Here is a 19219-nt window from a genome sequence, read left to right as displayed (position 1 = left end):
CTCTTGGCATGTCTATGCCTTATTCATTAATCAAGTCCTGTTTATGAAAAAAGGTGGGGGTTGCGCTCCATGTTAGGGAACAGTATACCAGTTCTACCTTCCAAATGGGACCAGAGGAAGGCTCAACTGAGACCCTGCGGGTCAAGCTCCAAAGAGGGCGGGGGGGGAGGGATCTGGTGGTACGGGTTTACTACAGGCCACCACATCAGGAGGAAGAGCTGGATCAGGAATTCTCTGGGCAGCTGGGGGAGGCCGTGCATGCAAAGGATGTTGTGGTCATGGGGGATATGAATTACCCTGACATCAACTGGGAGGAGCAGTCGGCCAGGTCGAGCCACTCACGAAGGCTCCTGACTTGCATCCGGGACCTGCACCTCGTGCAGGAGGTGCTCGTCCCCACTAGGGGAAACGCCATGCTAGATCTGGTGTTAGCCTCTGGGGACGACCTGGCGGGGGAGGTGCTAGTACAAGGGAGGCTAGGGGACAGTGATCATGAAATGCTCCAGTTTGCTATTCAGAGAAAGGTGGGGAGGGTAACTAGCACAGCACAAATGCTTGACTCTGGGAAAGCCAACTTCGATGTGCTCAGGGCAGTAGTCAGGGAGGCACTCGGAGCCCAGCGGGTAGCTAGTATGCGGGTCCAGGAAAGGTGGTCCTTCCTCAAGGAGGCTATCCTTGGGGCGCAGCAGGACGCAATTCCTCTGCGCAGGAAGGCGGGAAAAGGGTCCAAGAAACATTCGTGGCTGAGCGCAGACATCCAGGCTGGCCTGAGGGCAAAGAAAAAAAAAAAAAAAGTGCACTGGTGATGGAAGCAGGGGGCAAGGACAAAGGAGGAGTACACCTCCCTGACCTGAGCTTGTAGGGATTTGGTGAGGAAGGCTAAAGCAGCACTGGAGCTTAGATTAGCTTCTGGTATTAAGGATAACAAAAAGTCCTTCTTCAAGTATACAGGTAGCAAGAAGAAGTCTCAGGGTAACACTGGACCCCTACCAGGCAGGGCAGGGCAGTTGGTGACGGACGCACGAGAGAAGGCAAAACTCTTCAACGAGTTCTTTGCCTCCGTGATCCTGTCCGCTGACAGTGGGGTGCTCTCGGGGGACAGCGCAGAGAGGCCCGGGAAGGATGCGAGTCCCCCAACAGTTAGTTCAGACCTAGTTAAGGATTACATGGAGGGCTTAGATGTGTCCAAGTTGGCAGACCCAGATGACCTTCATCCACAGGCGCTGAGGGAATTGGCTGGTGTCATTGCGGAGCCTTTGGCACGGCTGTTCGAGAACTGCTGGTGCTCGGGCCAAGTCCCTGAGGACTGGAAAAGAGCCAACGTGGTCCCTATTTTCAAGAAGGGGAGGAAGGACGAGCCTGGCAACTACGGGCCAGTCAGCCTCACGTCTATCCTAGGGAAGGTCTTTGAAGAAATGATCAAGGGCCACATTTGTGAGAGCCCTGCAGGGGAAGTGATGTTGAGGGGTAACCAGCACGGGTTCGTGCCAGGCCGATCCTGTCCGACTAACCTGGTCTCTTTCCATGACCGGGTAACAAAGAGCTTAGTTGTGAAGGAGGAAGTCAATGTCATCTTCTTGGACTTCCAGAAGGCCTTCAACAGTGTCCCACCCAATTCTGGTGGGCAAGCTGAGGGACTGCGGCACTGACGAATGCACGGTCACACGGGTGGCAAACTGGCTCCAGGGGTGCACCCAGAGGGTGGTGGTGGACGGGTCGATGTCGACCTGGGGGGGTGTGGGCAGCAGAGTCCCCCAGGGCTCGGTCCTTGGGCCCGTGCTGTTCAACATCTTCATCAGCGACCTGGACCAGGGTGTGGAGAGCACCCTGTTCAAGTTCACTGATGACACCAAGCTGTGGAGTAAAGTGAATACATCAGCAGGCAGGGACCGCATCCAGGCAGAGCTGGATAGGTTGGAGAAGTGGGCGGATCTGAACAGGACACGGTTCAACAAGGACAAGTGCAGGGTGCTGCACCTGGGGAGAGGGAACCAGCATTACCGTTATAGGTTAGGGGCTGACCGTCTCGGCAGCACAGAGGCAGAGAGGGATCTTGGAGTCAGGATCGACTCCAGGATGAATACAAGACGCCAATGTGACGAAGCAATAGGCAGAGCCGACCGCACCCTGTCCTGCATCAACAGGGGTATCACTAACAGGTCCAGAGAGGTCTTGCTCCCCACTCTATGCGGCGCTGGTCAGGCCGCAGCTGGAGTCCTGTGTCCAGTTCTGGGCGCCGCACTTCAAGAAGGGCGTGGAGAACCTGGAGAGGGTCCAGAGGAGGCCACTCATGCGGTTGGGGGGACCTCCGTGGCCAGCCTTATGAGGAGAGGCTGAGGGACCTGAATCGCTTCAGTCTCCGCAAGAGGAGACTGAGGGGGGATCTTGTGGCTGCCTACAACATTATCAGGGGCCAGCAGCAGGGACTCGGGGAAAGTCTGTTCCCCAGGGCCCCCCTTGGAGTCACCGGGAACAATGGCCACAAGCTGAGGGAGGAGAGGTTTAGGTTAAATATTAGGAAGAACTAGTTCACGGTAAGGGTGGCCAGAGCCTGGAATAGGCTTCCCAGGGAGGTGGTGCTCTCACCTTCCCTGGAAATCTTCAAGAGGAGACTGGACAGGCACCTGGCTGGGGTCTTATGACCCCTCCCACCCCCAGCGCTCCTTCCTGCCCATGGCAGGGGGTCAGACTCAACCATCTGTCTAGGTCCCTTCCGACTCACTGATTCTATGAATTATTTGAACCTCATTTAGCTTAAGAGAGCCCAGCTGAGTACAGACTTATACTCCGAGCTGCCACACAATCTGCTGGAAGTAAGAGCTTGGCTCATGTACGGCACTAAGGAAAGTACTACCATTTAATTTCCAGTCTGAACTCTATGGAGGGTACTACTGGTACCTTCCACCAAGCAATGGCACCGGAGGCAGGGGTGTTGGGGTAGAGCTCGATAACTTAATCTCCCATTTCCTTCCTAGCTTTTCACACCGTCTCTGCGTCCTCGGTCGAGGCCACAAACCCGCCTCTTTGGCACGGACCACAATGTCACTCTGCACCGTAAACCTAAACCCACTGGGAACGGACAAGACTCCTTCCTTTCCGTTACAAAAAAATCCTTTGCCCAACACTCGGCTGAAGTTCTCTGCTTCAGTTTCATCCCATTGCTCTTCAGCCTGTCACGATACTCCTGAGCAAGTTACGACACCTCAGGACGACTTAGGGCAGGGGCTGTCAACCGGTACTTGGGAAGCCCCCTGGGGGCACGTGGCAGTGAAGCGGAGAAGCTGGGGGCACTTCCAGTTTCGCCGGCAGCACTTGTGATTTTGCCACCAGAGCATGTTGTTTTGCTGCAGTGGATGCCCCCCCGCCTCCACCCGACACTGAGGAAGCCCTCCCCCACCCCCACTTCTCCACCGGCCGGGGGACTCCCCGCTTCTGGGCTGGCCGCCAGGGGTAGCCCAACCAAAAGAGGTTGAAAGCCCCTGCCTTAGGGTATATTGCACCCTACCTACCTACCTACCTAGTTCGCATCCCCAGAATACAGGACATCCCTTTGGCAGCGGGGCCTGCCTGTCGCCAATCAGCAATGAGGGGCGGGGCTGCCAGATTAGCCAACCAGCAGCTAGGGGGTCGGGCCACCCTGGCTGACTAGGACCCTGCTCCTACCTGCGCACTGCCCTACCCGCTGGGCACAGCCCGCAGACTTGCGAGGGCAAGTAATATTAACATGTAAAATTGCCACCACCTAACTGAAAAATGAGATTTTTGCCACCCGTTCCTCATTCAGAAACCAAGAGGGGACAAAGGGTTTAAAACAGGATAGTCCAGTATAAGACAGGACCAATGGCCACCCTAAATACTGTGCCCTATAAATACCCCACTCCCAACTAGCTCTGGAACTGGAAGCACTACCACTTACAGTTTTGAAGCTAGCACAGGGCATCTGCACTTGCATTTCCATACTTACCTGGCAGCGGAAATACCACGACCACCAAGGCGGTTTTTCTAGTCGCTCGAGATAACCACTTTTCTGGCACGGGGTAGTACCCACAAGGTAACACGTAGTTAACCTCTTATGTTCATTTCCCGTGGGAAGATCTTGGCTTATGCCCATTTTATCAAGATGGGAGACTCATCTGTAGCTTGCTCCTGCAGCCGTATGGCCGAGGGCGAGCAAAACTTGGGGGCATCTGAACCCCAAGCCTCTGAGCCTGGTCCTGCACATAGGATGCCTGCCAAAGGATTTGGAAGCATGTGAAGCCCCACGTGGGGGTGGAGGATGTTTGCTGGTAGTCGGGTCATATATGGTTCTCGAATGACTCGTGAATTTGCAATTGATTTGGCTTGGGACAAAATTAAAAAACAAAAACAAAAACCCAATCAATAAATATTTAAAGAAAAAAATCTGCACTTGCACTTCCATGCAGCATGAGGCTGACTTCCTTCCGACTCTAGAGCTCAAAAACAAAAAAAGACAAACCCCAACATGCCATTTATAGACTACTGCATCTCCCCCATCATCTCCCCATTTTTGGACCTGGTGCTGGCCACTGGAGATGACCTGGTGCAGGGGCTGCGGGTGCTCGACCACCTGGGCAGCAGCGATCATCATCGCCTGCTGGAATTTACCATGCAGCGCAAGGTGGCAAAGGCCTGCAGCAAGGCAGCAGCCCTAGATTTCAAGAGGGTGGACTCAGCGAGCTAAGGAGAATAGTCGGGGAGGCACCGAGGTCCCGGGAAGGGAGGGGAGCCAGGTGTCCACGAAGAGTGGTCGCTCCTTAAGGAGACCATCCTCCAAGCCCAAAGGGAGGTGTAATCCCAACACGGACCAAAGGGAGCAGGAGGGTGCAAAAGCCCCCATGGCTCACCCAAAGCATCCGGGCATGTCACCCAGCAAAAAGGGAGGTGCACACCCAATGGAAGGGAGAGGCCATCCCCAGGGAGGACTATACTACAGTTGCTCGAGCTGCGGGGGGGGTAGGGGGTCAGGAAGGCCAAGGCAGAGATGGGACCGGGACTAGCTTCCCAGATCAAGGACAACAACAAGAACTCCTTTTTTTAAATACATAGGAGGCAAAAAGAAGGTACCGGGTAACGTGGGGCCCCTGCAAGACACGCTAGGAAATTTGGTCGTCACACCAAACGACAAAGCTAACCTATTTAATGACTTCTTTGCCTCCATTTTCCTGAGCAGGGACCAGATCAGCCCCCGCCACTGGGCCCCCCTCAGGGCCCAAGGGAGGCGTACCTAGGCCAAGGGTCAGTGAGGATCTAGGGCAGGGAACTTCTGGAGGGACTGGATGCATTCAAATCAGCTGGTCCGGACGATCTCCCCCCCCCCCGAGCGCTGAGGCAATTAGCTGAGGTCATTGCGGGACCCCTGGCACGGCTGTACGAGCACTCGTGGTGCTCTGGTGTGGTGCCAGAGGACTGGAAGAGGGCTAACGTGGTTCCCATCTTCAAAAAGGGGAGGAAGGAGGACCCGGGGAACTATAGGCCGGTTAGTCTTACCCTGATCCTGGGGAAGCTTTTTGAGAGAGTTATCCTGGCGCATGTCCACGAGGGGCCAGCGAGGGAGATTATACTTAGTGGCAACCAACTCGGGTTCATTCGAGGCAGGTCCTGTCAGACCAATCTGGTGGCCTTCTACGACCAGGTCACCAAATCCTTAGATGCAGGGGTAGCAGTGGACATAGTCTTCCTGGACTCTCAGAAGGCCTTTTGACACGGTCTCTCACCCCATTCTCATTAAGAAACTGGGGGACCGTGGTGTCGACACCTACAGTCAAATGGGTCGCCAACTGGCTGGACGACTGCACCCAGAGAGCAGGGGTGGACGGGTCATTTTCGACCTGGAGGGACGTGGGCAGCGGGGTCCCCCAGGGCTCAGTCCTCGGACCCGCACTGTTCAACATCTTCAGCGGTGACTTGGACGAGGGGGTAAAAAGCACCCTGTTCAAATTTGCTGATGACACCAAGATGCAGGGGGGATGTGGGCACGCTAGACAGGAGGAATAGGCTACAAATCAGACCTAGGCAGGTTACAGGGGTGGGCACACGAGAACAGGATGGGATTCAATGCCGACAAGTGCAAAGTGATGCACCTGGGGAGGAAGAACCAGCAGCATACCGACAGGCTGGGGAACTCCCTTCTCATCAGGGCAGAGGCAGAAAAGGATCTTGGAGTCATTGTTGATGCCAAGACGAACATGGGCCGGCGGTGTGGGGATGCGGTCAGGAAAGCCAGCCAGACCTTGTCATGCACCCACAGATGCATCTCGAGCAGGTCCAGGGAGGTGATCCTCCCCCTCTCTGCGGCACTGGTCAGGCCGCAGCTGGAGTACTGCGTCCGGTTCTGGGCGCCGCACTTCAGGAGGGATGTGGACAACATGGAGAGGGTCCAGAGGAGGCCACTCGCATGGCCAGGGGGCAGCAGGGCAGGCCCTATAAGGAGAGGCGACAGGACCTGAACCTGTTCAGCCTCCACAAGAGAAGGCTGAGGGGGGGGGGATCTAGTGGCCTGTTACAAGCTAGTCAGAAGGGACCGGCAGGCACTGGGGGAGTGCCCGTTCCCCCAAGCACTACCAGGAGTGACTAGAAATAACGATCACAAGCTGGCAGAGGGTAAATTCAGAAGAGACATCAGGAGGCGCTACTTCACTGTCAGGGCGGCTAGGATCTGGAACCAACATCCAAGTGAGGTGGTGCTGGCTCCTACCCTGGGGGTCTGTAAGACAAGGCTAGACAAATCACCTTGCCGGGGTCGTTTGACCCCAGTACTCTTTCCTGCCATGACAGGGGGTCGGACTCGATGATCTGCTCGGGTCCCTTCCGACCCTACTAACTATGAAACTAAGTATTTCACCTACATGGACACATTCTGATTCATTATGCAAACTACATTACTATCTTGCATCACACAATTAATAGTTTCACCAGCTCCCACCTCTTAATTCACAAAAGCTCTGTTGCAAGGTCTCCCTCAACTGACCCACTGCTTTTAGCAGTTATGATATTGGACACTTGGTAAAATAAGTCTTAAAACTGACTTCACATTTGCCTTGTATTTGACTCTGCACCTCGCTTGCTCCTTTTATTTGCACATCTACTTGGGAGAACATGCCAGTCCAAGTCCCATTCCTGCAATTTATGCTGCTAACACAGGTTGGCTGTTTGTTCGCTAGAAACTGACCGCTTTGACCTATCTTCCAAAAGTCATCACAACCATCTTGCCTAAAGCATATCACCTTGTAGATCAGCAAAACAGGTAAGGAATGAAGTTACCATCGCCCACTGCACAAGTGAACAGTTACTCAGCCACGAGATGTGACCATCACCCTAGACACTCAGGTCTGCATGGCTGACTGGCTCACGTTCCAAGCGACACTGGTCCTCACCTTTGTGGTCCTTCAAGCTCCTGGTCTCAAGGGCTCCAGTGGAGCCAGTTTCCGACTCAACATCTTCCACGGACGGTCTTTCAGAGATGTCCGATCGCGTTGTCTCATCCAGCTCCTGACTGGACCTCTGCCCTGAGAAGGATGCTTCCAGCAGCTGGGATGGGTCAGCGGAGGTCTGCATCTGCTCAGAAGTGCCAGACACCACAGAGTCCCCATGCACTGTTGCCTCCATAGATGCAGCATAGCCAAGAGAAAGTGCCATTTCATCCTGAGTAATTGGTACCTGAAGGGGATTTAAAGGTCAAACAGGGAAGCCATTCAAGTCACATTTACAACTTTCCTCTCACAAGGCTACCTCTTTCCCTTCCTGTTTTCGAACAACAAAGATGTTTTCTTGCTGAGTCTGAGCCAGAGGACAAGAAGTCTGTTTTGGGACAAGATTTAAGGCTGCGCCTCAAATGGCTGAACTGCCCCTTGAGAGCAAAAATCAATTGCAACTCATGAGGCTTGGGATGCTTTGCGGGGAGACTTCACAGACTCTTAAGGAGATGCCTTTACACGTGTCCTAGACCCACGGGTCTCTGCGGGATGGAACACGTCATTATACAGTGTCATCAGGCAGTTTTTCAGCAGAGCTCCCAAACTACTAGTTACCTTGGAAACTCCTGATATAATCAACGTGCTGCGTTTAGTCGGGGTTTTCTTGACAGATTTGTTGTTTGTTTCCGTCAACTGCCTGATCGCTGTCTCTGCCACAGGATCCAAGCCATTGGACATATGACTCTCCCCTATTCACAAAAAAGGCATCCCTGAGCAAACAAGTCACTTGCAGACCACAACTCCTTTTAACATGGAGCCAGATAAGGGGGGTGGGGGTGAGGGGGGTGGAAATAGTTCTTTGCTGAAATGACTCTGCTGACCCAAAAGCAGAATGTCTTGGAGAAGTCAATAAGTGAATGGAGATTTAAAGCCACAGTCTCAAGCCACTTGCAAGCATTAATAATATTGCAACATTTATAAAATTAGGGATATAATGCTAACTTCCTGGCAACATTCCAATTCTGATCACTGTATTTGGACACTACCTGCTTCTTTCAGGCGGTTTCAGGTGCATATGGAATTCAGTTTCAATTCTGGTCCTGAACTCCCAACTAAATTTCTGTTATGCCCTGCTTAACAGAATATGTTCTAGCCCAGGGCTGAGAAGCAGCTCGCCAATACCGAATTTGTGAAGCCCTCCAAGTTGAGATACCTTATGGATATGCAAGTTCGGCAACAAGGAACAACAAGTTGACAACACAGTTAACTACTCCATCCTAACTTGCTTCCTCCCCGCCCTGCTCCTCGCCCAGTATTTTTAAGTATTGTTTGAAGCAAAGGATGTTAAGCAGAGAGACACTTAGCCACGTTAGCTTCAAGTCAAGTAATTGGCCAAGTAAATTAGCACCTTATGGACTAACCACACGGAGACAACATGTACGTGCACACACACACATATGCATGTGTACACACAGAATTAGATAAAGTGAGCTTCAGCCTTGTGCTCTGTGTGCATTTATTTACACACATGAGCACACTTTGGTTCGTCTATAAGGTGCAACTCTACTCTGCCTTCTACAAAGGATCGTGTTAATTAAGTGACCTTCTCTGACAGCAGATACAAAATGGCCAAGAGAATGAGTTATATTTTGCTACTGGAGGTGGAGCTTCTTGCTACCGAAGGAAGGTCTCAGGTATCAAAGGACATACGGCTGCTGCTGGGTGAGGTGTTGCTGGGACAGCTGTTCTCTGAAAGCACCGTTGTCTTCTTCTCCGTCACCTCTACTTTGGAGGGAGATCTTGAAGGTGAATCTAGACCCAAGAAAGAAAGGCACAAAGTCAGCAGTAGGAGGGACAGGACCTGCCTTTGAAGCACAACCTTTGCCCATTTCAGGCAAGTCTTTGGCACCGGGTCCATCAAAGCCTTTCCACCCAGCAGTGCATGTAAGTGGGGAACCTTCTAGATCTCCATCAAACACAGAGCAAGTCATGTAGCATCCCAGACACTGATCACCACTGCACAGTGCTCTCCTACCCAGTCCTGTGGAATGTGTGTCAGTGTTCCCACCTGGAACTGAAGCTAGGGAATGCTACCAAGCCAAGATGGAAAGCATTTGGTTCTGCTCAGTATACGACAGTACTTAGTGCACCATGCTGACATGAGGAACACCAAGGTTCAACATCAGCCTTACTTTAGAGATGAGGAAATGGAAGCAGAGGGACAAACGGATTTCCCCAGAGTCATACAGAAAGCCAGCAGCAGAGCAAGAACTGGCAGAAACAGAGGCCCTGGGTCAAGTGTACTTTCCCAGTCACAGCATGACGCCAATAACTGAGCAGCAGCAGCAGCAGCAGCAGCAGCAGCACCGCTCAGTGCCAGTAATCCCATTCCCACACCACAGGCTGCAGGCACCCCTCTCTCATTATCTATCTGAGGAGCACATTTGCAGGGACTGCTGCATTTGACAGCTACAGAAGCTAACCACATGCTATAGGACTAAGCCTGGTACAATTAAGAGCCGCTTTATTCTCTCACTAGAGATACCAGCAATGCGTCCAAGAGCTGCATCGTAATCAGACCTTACCCAGCTTGCAGTCCACTTTGGGCCTGGACTGAATGGTGGTGACAGTGGTCACAATAGTGCCATCAGGCATGATGGTACGGTCCATCTCAATCTTCTTGGTGGGGGTGATGCTGGTGCGGAGCGATCCAGCATGCTGGGTACTCAAGGATGCAGGGGACTCTTGGTAGAAAAACTTCAAAGAAGAGGATACAAAAGAGTCGTGGTGAGCCACCCTCTGACCTCCGCCCAGGTACAGAGGCATTGGCTGGGAAGCACAGGCCCCTCATAAGTCATAACAAAAGAAAATCCTACTGAGACCTTCAGAGATTTGGGCTAGACATGGTATAGTAATGAAGATGCATACTGCATGACAGTTTTTACTGGCCATCCCCAGGAGCGGCATGATTCTCTTCCTCCGCCTTAGTCACAGAAGCAGCTTCTGCTAAGCCTGCACTTTCTACATCTACCCCGAGTGAGCAGGTGGGTCCTAGACCCGAGTGCTGAAGGCCTACCTAGCATCACTGTTTAAGAGGCAAGACCTACCCAGTGGGACAGAGGTCTCCAGTCACAAAGACCACAGCAGCCAGCCCCAATCATTGTTCCTCCTGTAGTTACCATATTTACCCAAATCCAAGGTAACTCTGACTTTAACCCCTCATCCGCACCGCTCAAGTAATTAGATTCTACACGTGGAAATTAATAATGTTGTTATAATTTACTATAAATCTAATTATTGGAGGGTCGTCTCCCCGTACCTGCCCCCCTCCCTCCCACCCTACCCCATTCCCCTATCATGTGCCTGTGCCTGTGCCCCTGCCACCTGCCCTCCCCACCTCATGGTACCTGAGCCCCTCAGCCCCCACTGCTATCTGCCCCACGTCATTTACCCTCAATTCAGGACTCTAGACCATACCAAGGTGGGGAGCGGTGGGGAGCAGCAGCTGCAGCAGCAGCTGCAGCCCAGGCCTTGGCACAGATTTGGAGCTAGGGTTGCCACCGCCTCCACTGCCAGGCCAGAGCAGGACCAGAGCTGCACCTAGGCATACACAGCAGTGGCAGCAGCTGTGACTGTGGCTCTAAGCCCAAACCAAACCTGGATCAGGGTCAGAACCAGAGCCAGAGCCAGAGCAGCTGCTTGCCCCTGACTTTTACTCGAATCTAAGACCCAACCCCTCCAATACTGAAGGGGGGGGGGGGGGACACGGACACAAACCAAAAGTCTTGTATTGGATTTGAGCAAATATGTGGTTCTTGCAGGAGGCTCAGGAGCACAGGAAAGAGCAGTGCCCCCTAGAAACTAAGACATTTTTACCTCTAGCAACACTGTTCCTGCCACTAGAGCTTCCTATGCCACAACCCAAATTCCACCTCCTTACAAGGAGGTTCACCTCTTGCAACTCTTCCAGGGCAGGCACTCCACAGACCCTCCTAAGCCATAAGCTTACCTCCAACATAAGGGTAGCAACAGGTGCCACTGAATGTCCCACACCTGGGGTCAGTGAAAAGGCCTGCTTCCCAGAAGGCTGCTTGCTAAGGAGGTTAAGGAAGACTATGGCATGTCCAAGCAGCAGATCTGTGACAGGGAGAACAAGCATAAGCCAGATGCCTCCAAAACCTCCTTTTTAGTCTCTGGGGAATTCAACTTCCTGCTCCAACAAGGAACAGCCCCACAGCTGCAGCAGGCCATCTCCCGTCAGTGGAGGAGTCACTGGGACCAGTCTACGTGTGCCTGAGCCATGAATGAACTGTGCACCCCCGGTTCTGGAGATCAGAGTTCTGCAGGTTCCCTCAGACTCGGGTCTTGCACTCAGGAATGAAGCCTTGAGCAGCCAGGCAGAAGCCTGATAACACTGCATCGTACTCACCTGCCCTCCAGAACACGGCCCTTCTTCAGTCTTCTTTATTTGCAACCAGAATGTTATGCCATGGGCAAACTTCCAGGTATCAGAGAAATTAGTAAGGAAAACATCTGCCCCACAACCCAGCTGGCAGAGGTCACATCTGAAAACTGTCAGAGCTTTCACTACACCTAAACCCCAATGAAGTATCTTTTCCAGAGTTTGTAACCCACATAACAGTTCAGTCAGGTACGAGATCCACAAACTGAAACAGAGCGGCTCAGGTCTCCCTGCCCTCCCAGGAGGACCCTAACCCTTGTAAGAATTTCAGAGCGCCATTAGTGACACTGGGAAAGCCTGTTCAACTCCACAGTTCTTCCCTGTGGGTTCCGTACTTACTTTCACCCCCGCTGCTGATCCTCAACACCTGGAGCTTTAACTCTTTGCTCTCTGGCCCCAGATCCCTGCCAAGATAGAAGCACTGGATTAGGCACATGCTGAAAGGCTTCTTTCTAGTTCTCCCACATGCTACTCCTCCCCTCCTGCCAACCCTATTGCTAAATCATCGCCACACGTGTTCTAGATTCTATTTCAGGGTGGTTGGAGATGGGGATGGGGAACGAGGGACTCAAGCTCACAGTACGGTGGACTTACAGAGCTGCAGTCAGTCTGTCTGTGGGGAGGTGGAGATGGTGGGAGGAAGAGGGAAGTGGAGCTTGTACAACACAGTAGTCTGGGGAGGTCAGGATCTAAATGCATAGCTGTAGGGAAAGTAGGGCAGAAGGACACGGAGTTCTGCATATCCAAAAACTGAAGTGCATTTTAACAACTGCTATTGGAGCCAAGTATAGGAATGGATGGGACAGATGGACAGGTGGAAAATACCAACTTGTCTCAATACAGTGGAGTTCACCGGTTGGCCATTTCCCTTAGCAACATGCCAGTCTAGTGAATTCTAGAGATCTAGCAGGCTTGCCTTCATCACCCCCACATTTTAAAGAAAAAAAAAATATTAGAAAACCCAAGAACAAACTACCATTTCCTTACAATGCAAGCTCCTCATTCCATTCCACCTCTGCTCCTGCACTGGCACTGCTGGCTCTCACGGACTTTGTCCATTTCTGCTGCAAAGGACTGTCTAGCTCTGCCACAAAGCAAAAGTCCCCACTTCCTGGCATGGGATAGAGAGAGATCAGATCAAAGGAAGCAAGCAGCAAGGAAGAAAAGAACTAAACCTGACAGAGCAAATCAGCAACATCTTGCATTAACGTGCATGTCTGTCTAGCCCTAGTGACAAAGAGGAGTCTCTCCCCATCCTCTGAAACCCTACACTAGGTAAATTGGTTTCTCTGTTCCCACCTTGCTTCTCCTCATGGCCCAAGCTGAGTGCTCGTGGGTTCCGGAGTAGCAGCTTGTGCATCATTGGGCTTGCCATGTCTGAGGAGGGTTCCCGAGACAGCTTAGCATTGGACACCTGAGGAAGAACAAGGAGGGTCGTAACCTATTGCCATTCCTTGCACCTCTGAGACAACAGGTCAGGGGAAGGAGTCACCGCAGCTCAGAGAGGAGAAAGGCAAAGGACAACGCTGATTAAGAGGAAGGAAAACGGACTAAGCCCAGCAGAACGCAACTGAAAGGTATGGCACGAATCCTAGCATCTCCCCAAGTTACCATTAATGACAACAGGCACGAGCGAAGCACAAAAGCTGTTTGTTAAGCTGAAATGATCCAAAGCCGATTAACGTATGAAAGAGTTTACAGGCCAGCGACTACCTGGCCTGTAAACCTGGCATTATTGTTCAAGACAGAGATGGCCAACCTGTGGCACAAGCAGCCTCTGCGTGGCACATGGCAGACGGGCAGGGAGCAGAAAGCAGAGCAGCAAGAGAAAGGGGATCAGAATGGCATTTTGGAAGGGCGTCGGGCCAATTCGTAGCATGCCTGCCAAAAAGGTTAGTCCGCTCTGGATTCAGAGGTCTGTAGTGAAGCAAGAAAGCAAACAGTAGAGAACAAACTTTGGCTGCAGGAGAGGAAGTGGAATGAGGTATGCACCCAAACAGGTCAACAAATATTATGCATCTCTAGGGTCTGCTTTGCACTCTCCCAAATCTGACCACTACAGGACTGCACTTCTGTGTAAACAGTCTAACCAACACAGAGATGAAAAAAGGAATTGCAAGGCTAGATAAGACCCATAGCCCACACATTTTCCCCCCACACCTAAAAAGAAACAAAAACAAAAACCCAAAAGAAGTGATCAGCATCCAGTGCTGATACACCCGTGACTGTCCGTCTGCCATCATGAACTGAAGGCCACAGGCATCTGCACCCTTGGTTATATGGCAACAGGCATTACACACAGGTACATCTAATTCTGTTCAATTCTAGTCTTGCTCTCCAACTCAGCAGTCTCACATGGATTGAATTCCAGTGCCTCATCAGGTTACAAGTTGGGAAAGTCTTACCACATTGCCACCAACAGTACATGCCTTCAGATTCACCATCACGGCAGGCTGCGTGCTGAGAATGGAGTCCTCAATAAGATCCTTGATGGTAGACAGATCCACTTTCCCATCATTCTTTTGCCCAGCAAACCAAGAAGAAACAAATGAAAGATTGGGAGAATGAAACATTCTGTGTTAGAGCAGTCCTTAACTTATGTCCAAGTGACCTCAGTTCATCTAAGGCAGGGTCACATAACCCTGAAAAATCCATAGTCTATTTTGCATTCCCTTTACCCCTCCTAGAAAAGGAAAGCCACCTGGCAACACTGCCTATCTATACAGCATATGGTAACCCATCAGAGGCTTCAGAGCTAGCGGGTCATGGGCAAGTCCTAGCATCCCCCCTCCCCCCCCCCCATGATCTGCATTCACCCCAAATTGTGATGGGAGAAGACTTGTCATAGCCATGCAAGACAACCAGTGACTATGCTGCTTCACTTCGTACAAGACAGCTGGATTCCCACAGCAACACAGAAAGAACAAGCCAGGGGACAGCAGGATTCTCAGCACAGATACAAGGCACAAATAAGACATGGGGGATTGGAGGGACCAAGCTGTGGAGACAAAAATGTGCCCAGGTTCCATTCACTAAGTTATTAACATGGTGAGCTGCCTGCGTTAGCTTTTTTCCCCAAAAACTCTCCCAACCTCAGATCCAGCACTGAAAGCAATTATGCAAGTACCCGTGTAACACAGATAGGGTTTTTTTTGGTCATACCATCCAACCGCCTTGCTTAGAGCTTGGTAAAGCGGCACAAGCCACTGGAACCTCACCCACATTACCATTTACAGATTCAGGGAAGATGCATCACTGTTACCTTAAGGTCATAACACACACACACACACACACACACACACACACACACACACACCCCTTTCTCCAAGTTACAGCCGATTTTGGGTTCCAGCCACCCCCATCCTTCCCATCTCAATCCACCCCATCCTCAGTTTACTCACTTCACGAGACTGAAGTCGTGGAAGAACCGATAAGTTCAGGTCTGGTCTGTCTTGGAACATCCATGACACCACCAGGCCCTCATTTTGTATCTCTTCCAAATGGATCTCCACCTGGCGCAGGCCAAATGAGATAATTAGAGCGCGTAAAGTTAACATTAGGTGTGTTACTCTGTCTGGAAGCTGCAGCTATGGCAGAACATGGTGGCCCATCTTGACAGGAGTGGGTTGCCAGAAGCATACAATTCCAGAGTCTGCATGGTCTCCCAGTAGCTTTCCAGGGACAGTTTAAGGTTCTGATTTTGACCTAACAGGCCCCAAATAATCTGGGCCCTACTACCCAGGGTCTCCCTTACACCTCACTGCAATCCCTAAAGTTAGCCAAAAGCAACCTCCTACAAGTGCCATCAATATACCCAGTCGGTTTGGTGCAAGCGTGTGCAAAGGCACTCTCTACAACGACCCCTCGCGGTTCCGGCACACCCTCCATCTGGAGGCTTGCCAGAGCCTGTGCCCAAGCATCTCTCAGAAGCGCTTCCTATTTGGGCAGGCATTCACCAAACACAACCAGGCTGAGACACAGTAAGCTCCTCTTGTCACTCCCCTGTTCTTGATTCATTGTTTTCTTTTTGTAAGCCACCCTATGCCTTTGTCGGGAAGGGCAGGATACAAATCAAAAAAGATGGACAGAAGTAGGATTTAGTCACCAGCAGGACCCAGCGTAACCAAGCATTGCTGTAGGACGAAGGGGGGGGAGCTACGGCTGGTATCAACGCAATACAGTTTGCTTATGGTCTTTCAGCTTGGTACCCATAATAGCCCAGAAAAGTAAGAGCTCGCAACAACAACAACTCTGACAAAACGCACACACTCGCATCTACCGCCGACAGAGCCTGCCAGGTGGTATAAAGGTTTCCAGCAGCTAGCCAGGATTCCTCACGTTTCTATAGCGTAGAGACCAACAAGAGCATAACACTGTACTGTGGCACTTCAGCCCCTTGAACAGAAGGGTTGGAGATGTTTCCTCTGGTACCTACAAACCCAAAGAACAGCAGATGCCAGGGAGGGTATTGAATAAAGCGAGAGATCCCTGGTTCGATGCTCTGCCTCTACAGCATCCACGTCTGCAACGGTCAAAGACAGGAAACTAGGCTAGATGGACTACTGGTCTGACCCAGCCTGGCACTTCTTACGTTCTTAAGAACTGATCACCAGACAGGCCAGAGGGTGACACAGCGAAGACTACTTTCACTATTAATCCAGACATCTGTTCAGCCTGGTCAGTTCCAACACACATTTACAGGTCATTCTCCCTCTCTCAGCTTCTGCTGTGCACCACGAGGTTCCAGTGGCTGCCCCAGGCCCGGAGAAATATTCTTTTTCCCCAGGGAGATGTCACCAGGGCTTGGCCCTTAATTACCTCTACACTGATGACAATGAAATGGTGCGTGTAACAGTAAAGGGGAAAGAAGTTACCCTCTAACAGTTTTCAGTACCAACTTGCAGTTTGGGCACCTTGTGTGCAACACGGGAACGCAGGCTCATTCATGAGAAGACAAGCAAAAGTTCCTGATCCTAGGGTGAGAAGGTTCTTTGGGTGAGTGTGGTCTCTTTTATTAGACCAATTAAATAGTTGTAACATTTTCCAGCTCTTTAGTTGGTCTAATAAAAAATAACCACATTTAGCCAAAGAAACTCGTCTGCCTATGTCCTTAGACCAACACCCCTGATCACTTTATTTCTACCACGTAGAAGCAAATGCATGGCTGCAATTTATCCCTGCCAGCTCCAAATCGAAAGGTGAGCATAGCCAGAGAAGGAAAACAACTAGTTTAACAGTAGGACACTGTTGGTACCCACTAGCCATAAGTAAGTTTAGGCTGAAAGAGAGAACATTTCTAACCCTTACAGCAGCAAGGTTCTGGGATACCCTTCCAAGTGGAACAGGTAAAGGGGAAGAGGGGGACAGATACCTTAGTAGTTTCAAGAGGGGACTTGATCCATTTGTGAAAGGGATTATAGGACAGATGCCTATGATGGGGCCCAGGTCTCTTTCAGGCATAATGGTCCTTGCCCAGGACCAAACATCTCTTGCCTCAGTTCTTTCTTCAAAAGAAATCTAAACCCTGTCCTCTCTCAGAAGTAAGCAAATACTCTGGGGGGAAGCTACTGAAGTTATTTTTTCTTAAAATGGAACTTTTAGTATTAAAAGGTGGACCCCTGGAAAGAGTGGTAAAAAAGGTCAAGCGATATGAATTCTTATTATTTATTAAGGAACAAGGATCATCAGGAGCTAAACAGCTCATCAGTGCAAGCGGAAAACATCTAAATTCCACTGTTAGCGCATAGGTTACCTGAGCCTGCAGCAAACCCAAAGTGACTTGATAGGTATCCATGGAAACAGCTGCTGGGGACTGCTGGGCAACAGAAACCGGGAACTTCACAGCATCAGCTGACAGATGGCAGCGCAATACCTAGACAGAAGAAAGAAGGCCATCTCCATGAACAAATGCGCAAGTCGTGGGTACACAAACACCGGAGCCAACGCACGAACCACAGCAACCTCACGAATTTGCTCCTTAAGCTACAGCAAGGATTCAGTAAGGCCACATTAGCTCACAAGATCCATTCTGCTTTTGATTGTAGGATCCCAACGTTAAAAGCCAGCAGTACTATCCCGGGCAACGATTAGCGCAAAGAACAAGCCCCACGTAGACTTCTGTAACTCGGCTCTATCGCTGCCTCTCACTCCTAACTTGAGTGCTCAGCTCTGCTGCCATGCCTCAGTCCTGACCTGCAGGAACCACCACAGCTATTCCAGTCCCAAGTGGACCCCCTCACAGCTCATGCCCAACTGCAGCTCTGGGCCGGTCCTATAGGGCAAGGTAAAATCTTGGTAACGCAGACTAGCAGGTAAGCGGAAAGAAATCATAGCGAGATCCAAGACAGAGAGCCTTACCATGCTGTGGTCCGACTGGTCTACGCAGGTCACGTGACTTATATTTGCAGTTGGTGGTAGATGAGAACTCTCTTCAAATGTGATTTGCACTGAACTCTAGGGCAAGAGACTCCAGTTAGTTCCCAAGCAAGGGCAAAGCAGGTTTCAAACAGATCAGTAATTTCAACAAGAGGCCTCCAGAGCTCTTTCAGGGAACTCGCATACGGGTGCAGAGCTAACAGAGCAGCAGAGATATTCCCAACCACTGAAAGGTAAACCTTTCGTGGTCTGCTTATGGCATTACCCGTCTGTGGTAATCCGAATGGAGCCTGAACCATTCCAAAACTGAGCACAAGTGTGGTGACAGCAGGTTAAAGGAAATCTAAAGTCCCAGTAACTTGGCCTCAACTATGATGTTACCAAACATAACACCTTTCAGACAGTGATATTTGAGCTCCTATGTGCCTCCCCCTCCCCACCCCAAGCCTCTCACATGGCAAAGTGGCTCCCATCAAAAAGCATGCACGAGAGCATCTCTTCTGTTCTTTGCTTGTGCCTGCTATGAATTCCCAGCAGGAAGCAGCCAGACTTCTGGTGAAAGAGGGGTTGCAAGAAACTGACAGCCCCCAAGCACATACAAATTGCACACCACTCCTTTCAGGCTCCAAGGAGAGGCGGTATTTAGACAGACGTGCACCGAGTAAAACCACTGTCACAGGTGGTAGTCAAGGCTTTGCCGAGCAGGGAGATGGAGGCGAGAACAGGTTGCCTAAGCCAAGGCTGTCCAGCTTCCAAACAGCTGGGGGCTGCGTGCCCTGCAGGCCACACCAGGGCAGGCTCCGCCCGCACAGCCCACGAAACCCACCCCCAACCCGCTCCTCCACTGCTGCACAGGAGACCCGTGCCCCCATTCCCCACTGCACCATATGCCGCAAGCTCACCCTCAGCCCTGCACACCTGAGGTGGAGAAGGAAGTGGCAAAGGAGGG

At 51.3% G+C, this 19219-nt stretch overlaps 1 protein-coding gene across 4 annotated transcripts in view; it reads right to left on the bottom strand.

Annotated features, from left to right (window-relative positions):
• Nucleotides 1–6: 6 nt before the first annotated feature.
• C2CD2L (C2CD2 like) overlaps nucleotides 7–19219 on the bottom strand; it is a 28805-nt gene continuing 9592 nt past the window's right edge. Inside the window, exons 2-15 of one of the 4 annotated variants that reach the window (XR_016439138.1) lie at nucleotides 18253–18348; nucleotides 17648–17767; nucleotides 15297–15407; nucleotides 14301–14414; nucleotides 13195–13309; nucleotides 12883–13006; nucleotides 12235–12299; nucleotides 11443–11570; nucleotides 10019–10190; nucleotides 9144–9245; nucleotides 8049–8182; nucleotides 7395–7677; nucleotides 1512–1854; nucleotides 7–767 (exon numbers count right to left, since the gene is read on the bottom strand). Coding sequence is in view for 3 of the 4 variants with exons in the window: in XM_090027177.1 (XP_089883303.1) it covers nucleotides 670–767; nucleotides 7395–7677; nucleotides 8049–8182; nucleotides 9144–9245; nucleotides 10019–10190; nucleotides 11443–11570; nucleotides 12235–12299; nucleotides 12883–13006; nucleotides 13195–13309; nucleotides 14301–14414; nucleotides 15297–15407; nucleotides 17648–17767; nucleotides 18253–18348 (1662 nt within the window). In the remaining variant the exon portion in view is untranslated. Of the gene's footprint in view, nucleotides 768–787; nucleotides 1855–7394; nucleotides 7678–8048; nucleotides 8183–9143; nucleotides 9246–10018; nucleotides 10191–11442; nucleotides 11571–12234; nucleotides 12300–12882; nucleotides 13007–13194; nucleotides 13310–14300; nucleotides 14415–15296; nucleotides 15408–17647; nucleotides 17768–18252; nucleotides 18349–19219 lie in introns of those variants that run through there. The other 3 variants (XM_090027177.1, XM_090027178.1, XM_090027179.1) reach the window with 3 other exon arrangements.

Source organism: Crocodylus siamensis, chromosome 14 (assembly GCF_052110815.1).
Source record: "Crocodylus siamensis isolate JL-2025a chromosome 14, ASM5211081v1, whole genome shotgun sequence".
Lineage (NCBI taxonomy): Eukaryota > Metazoa > Chordata > Crocodylia > Crocodylidae > Crocodylus > Crocodylus siamensis.
The sequence above is the reverse complement of the archived record's forward strand: the minus strand, read 5'-3'. Positions and strand labels throughout refer to the sequence as shown.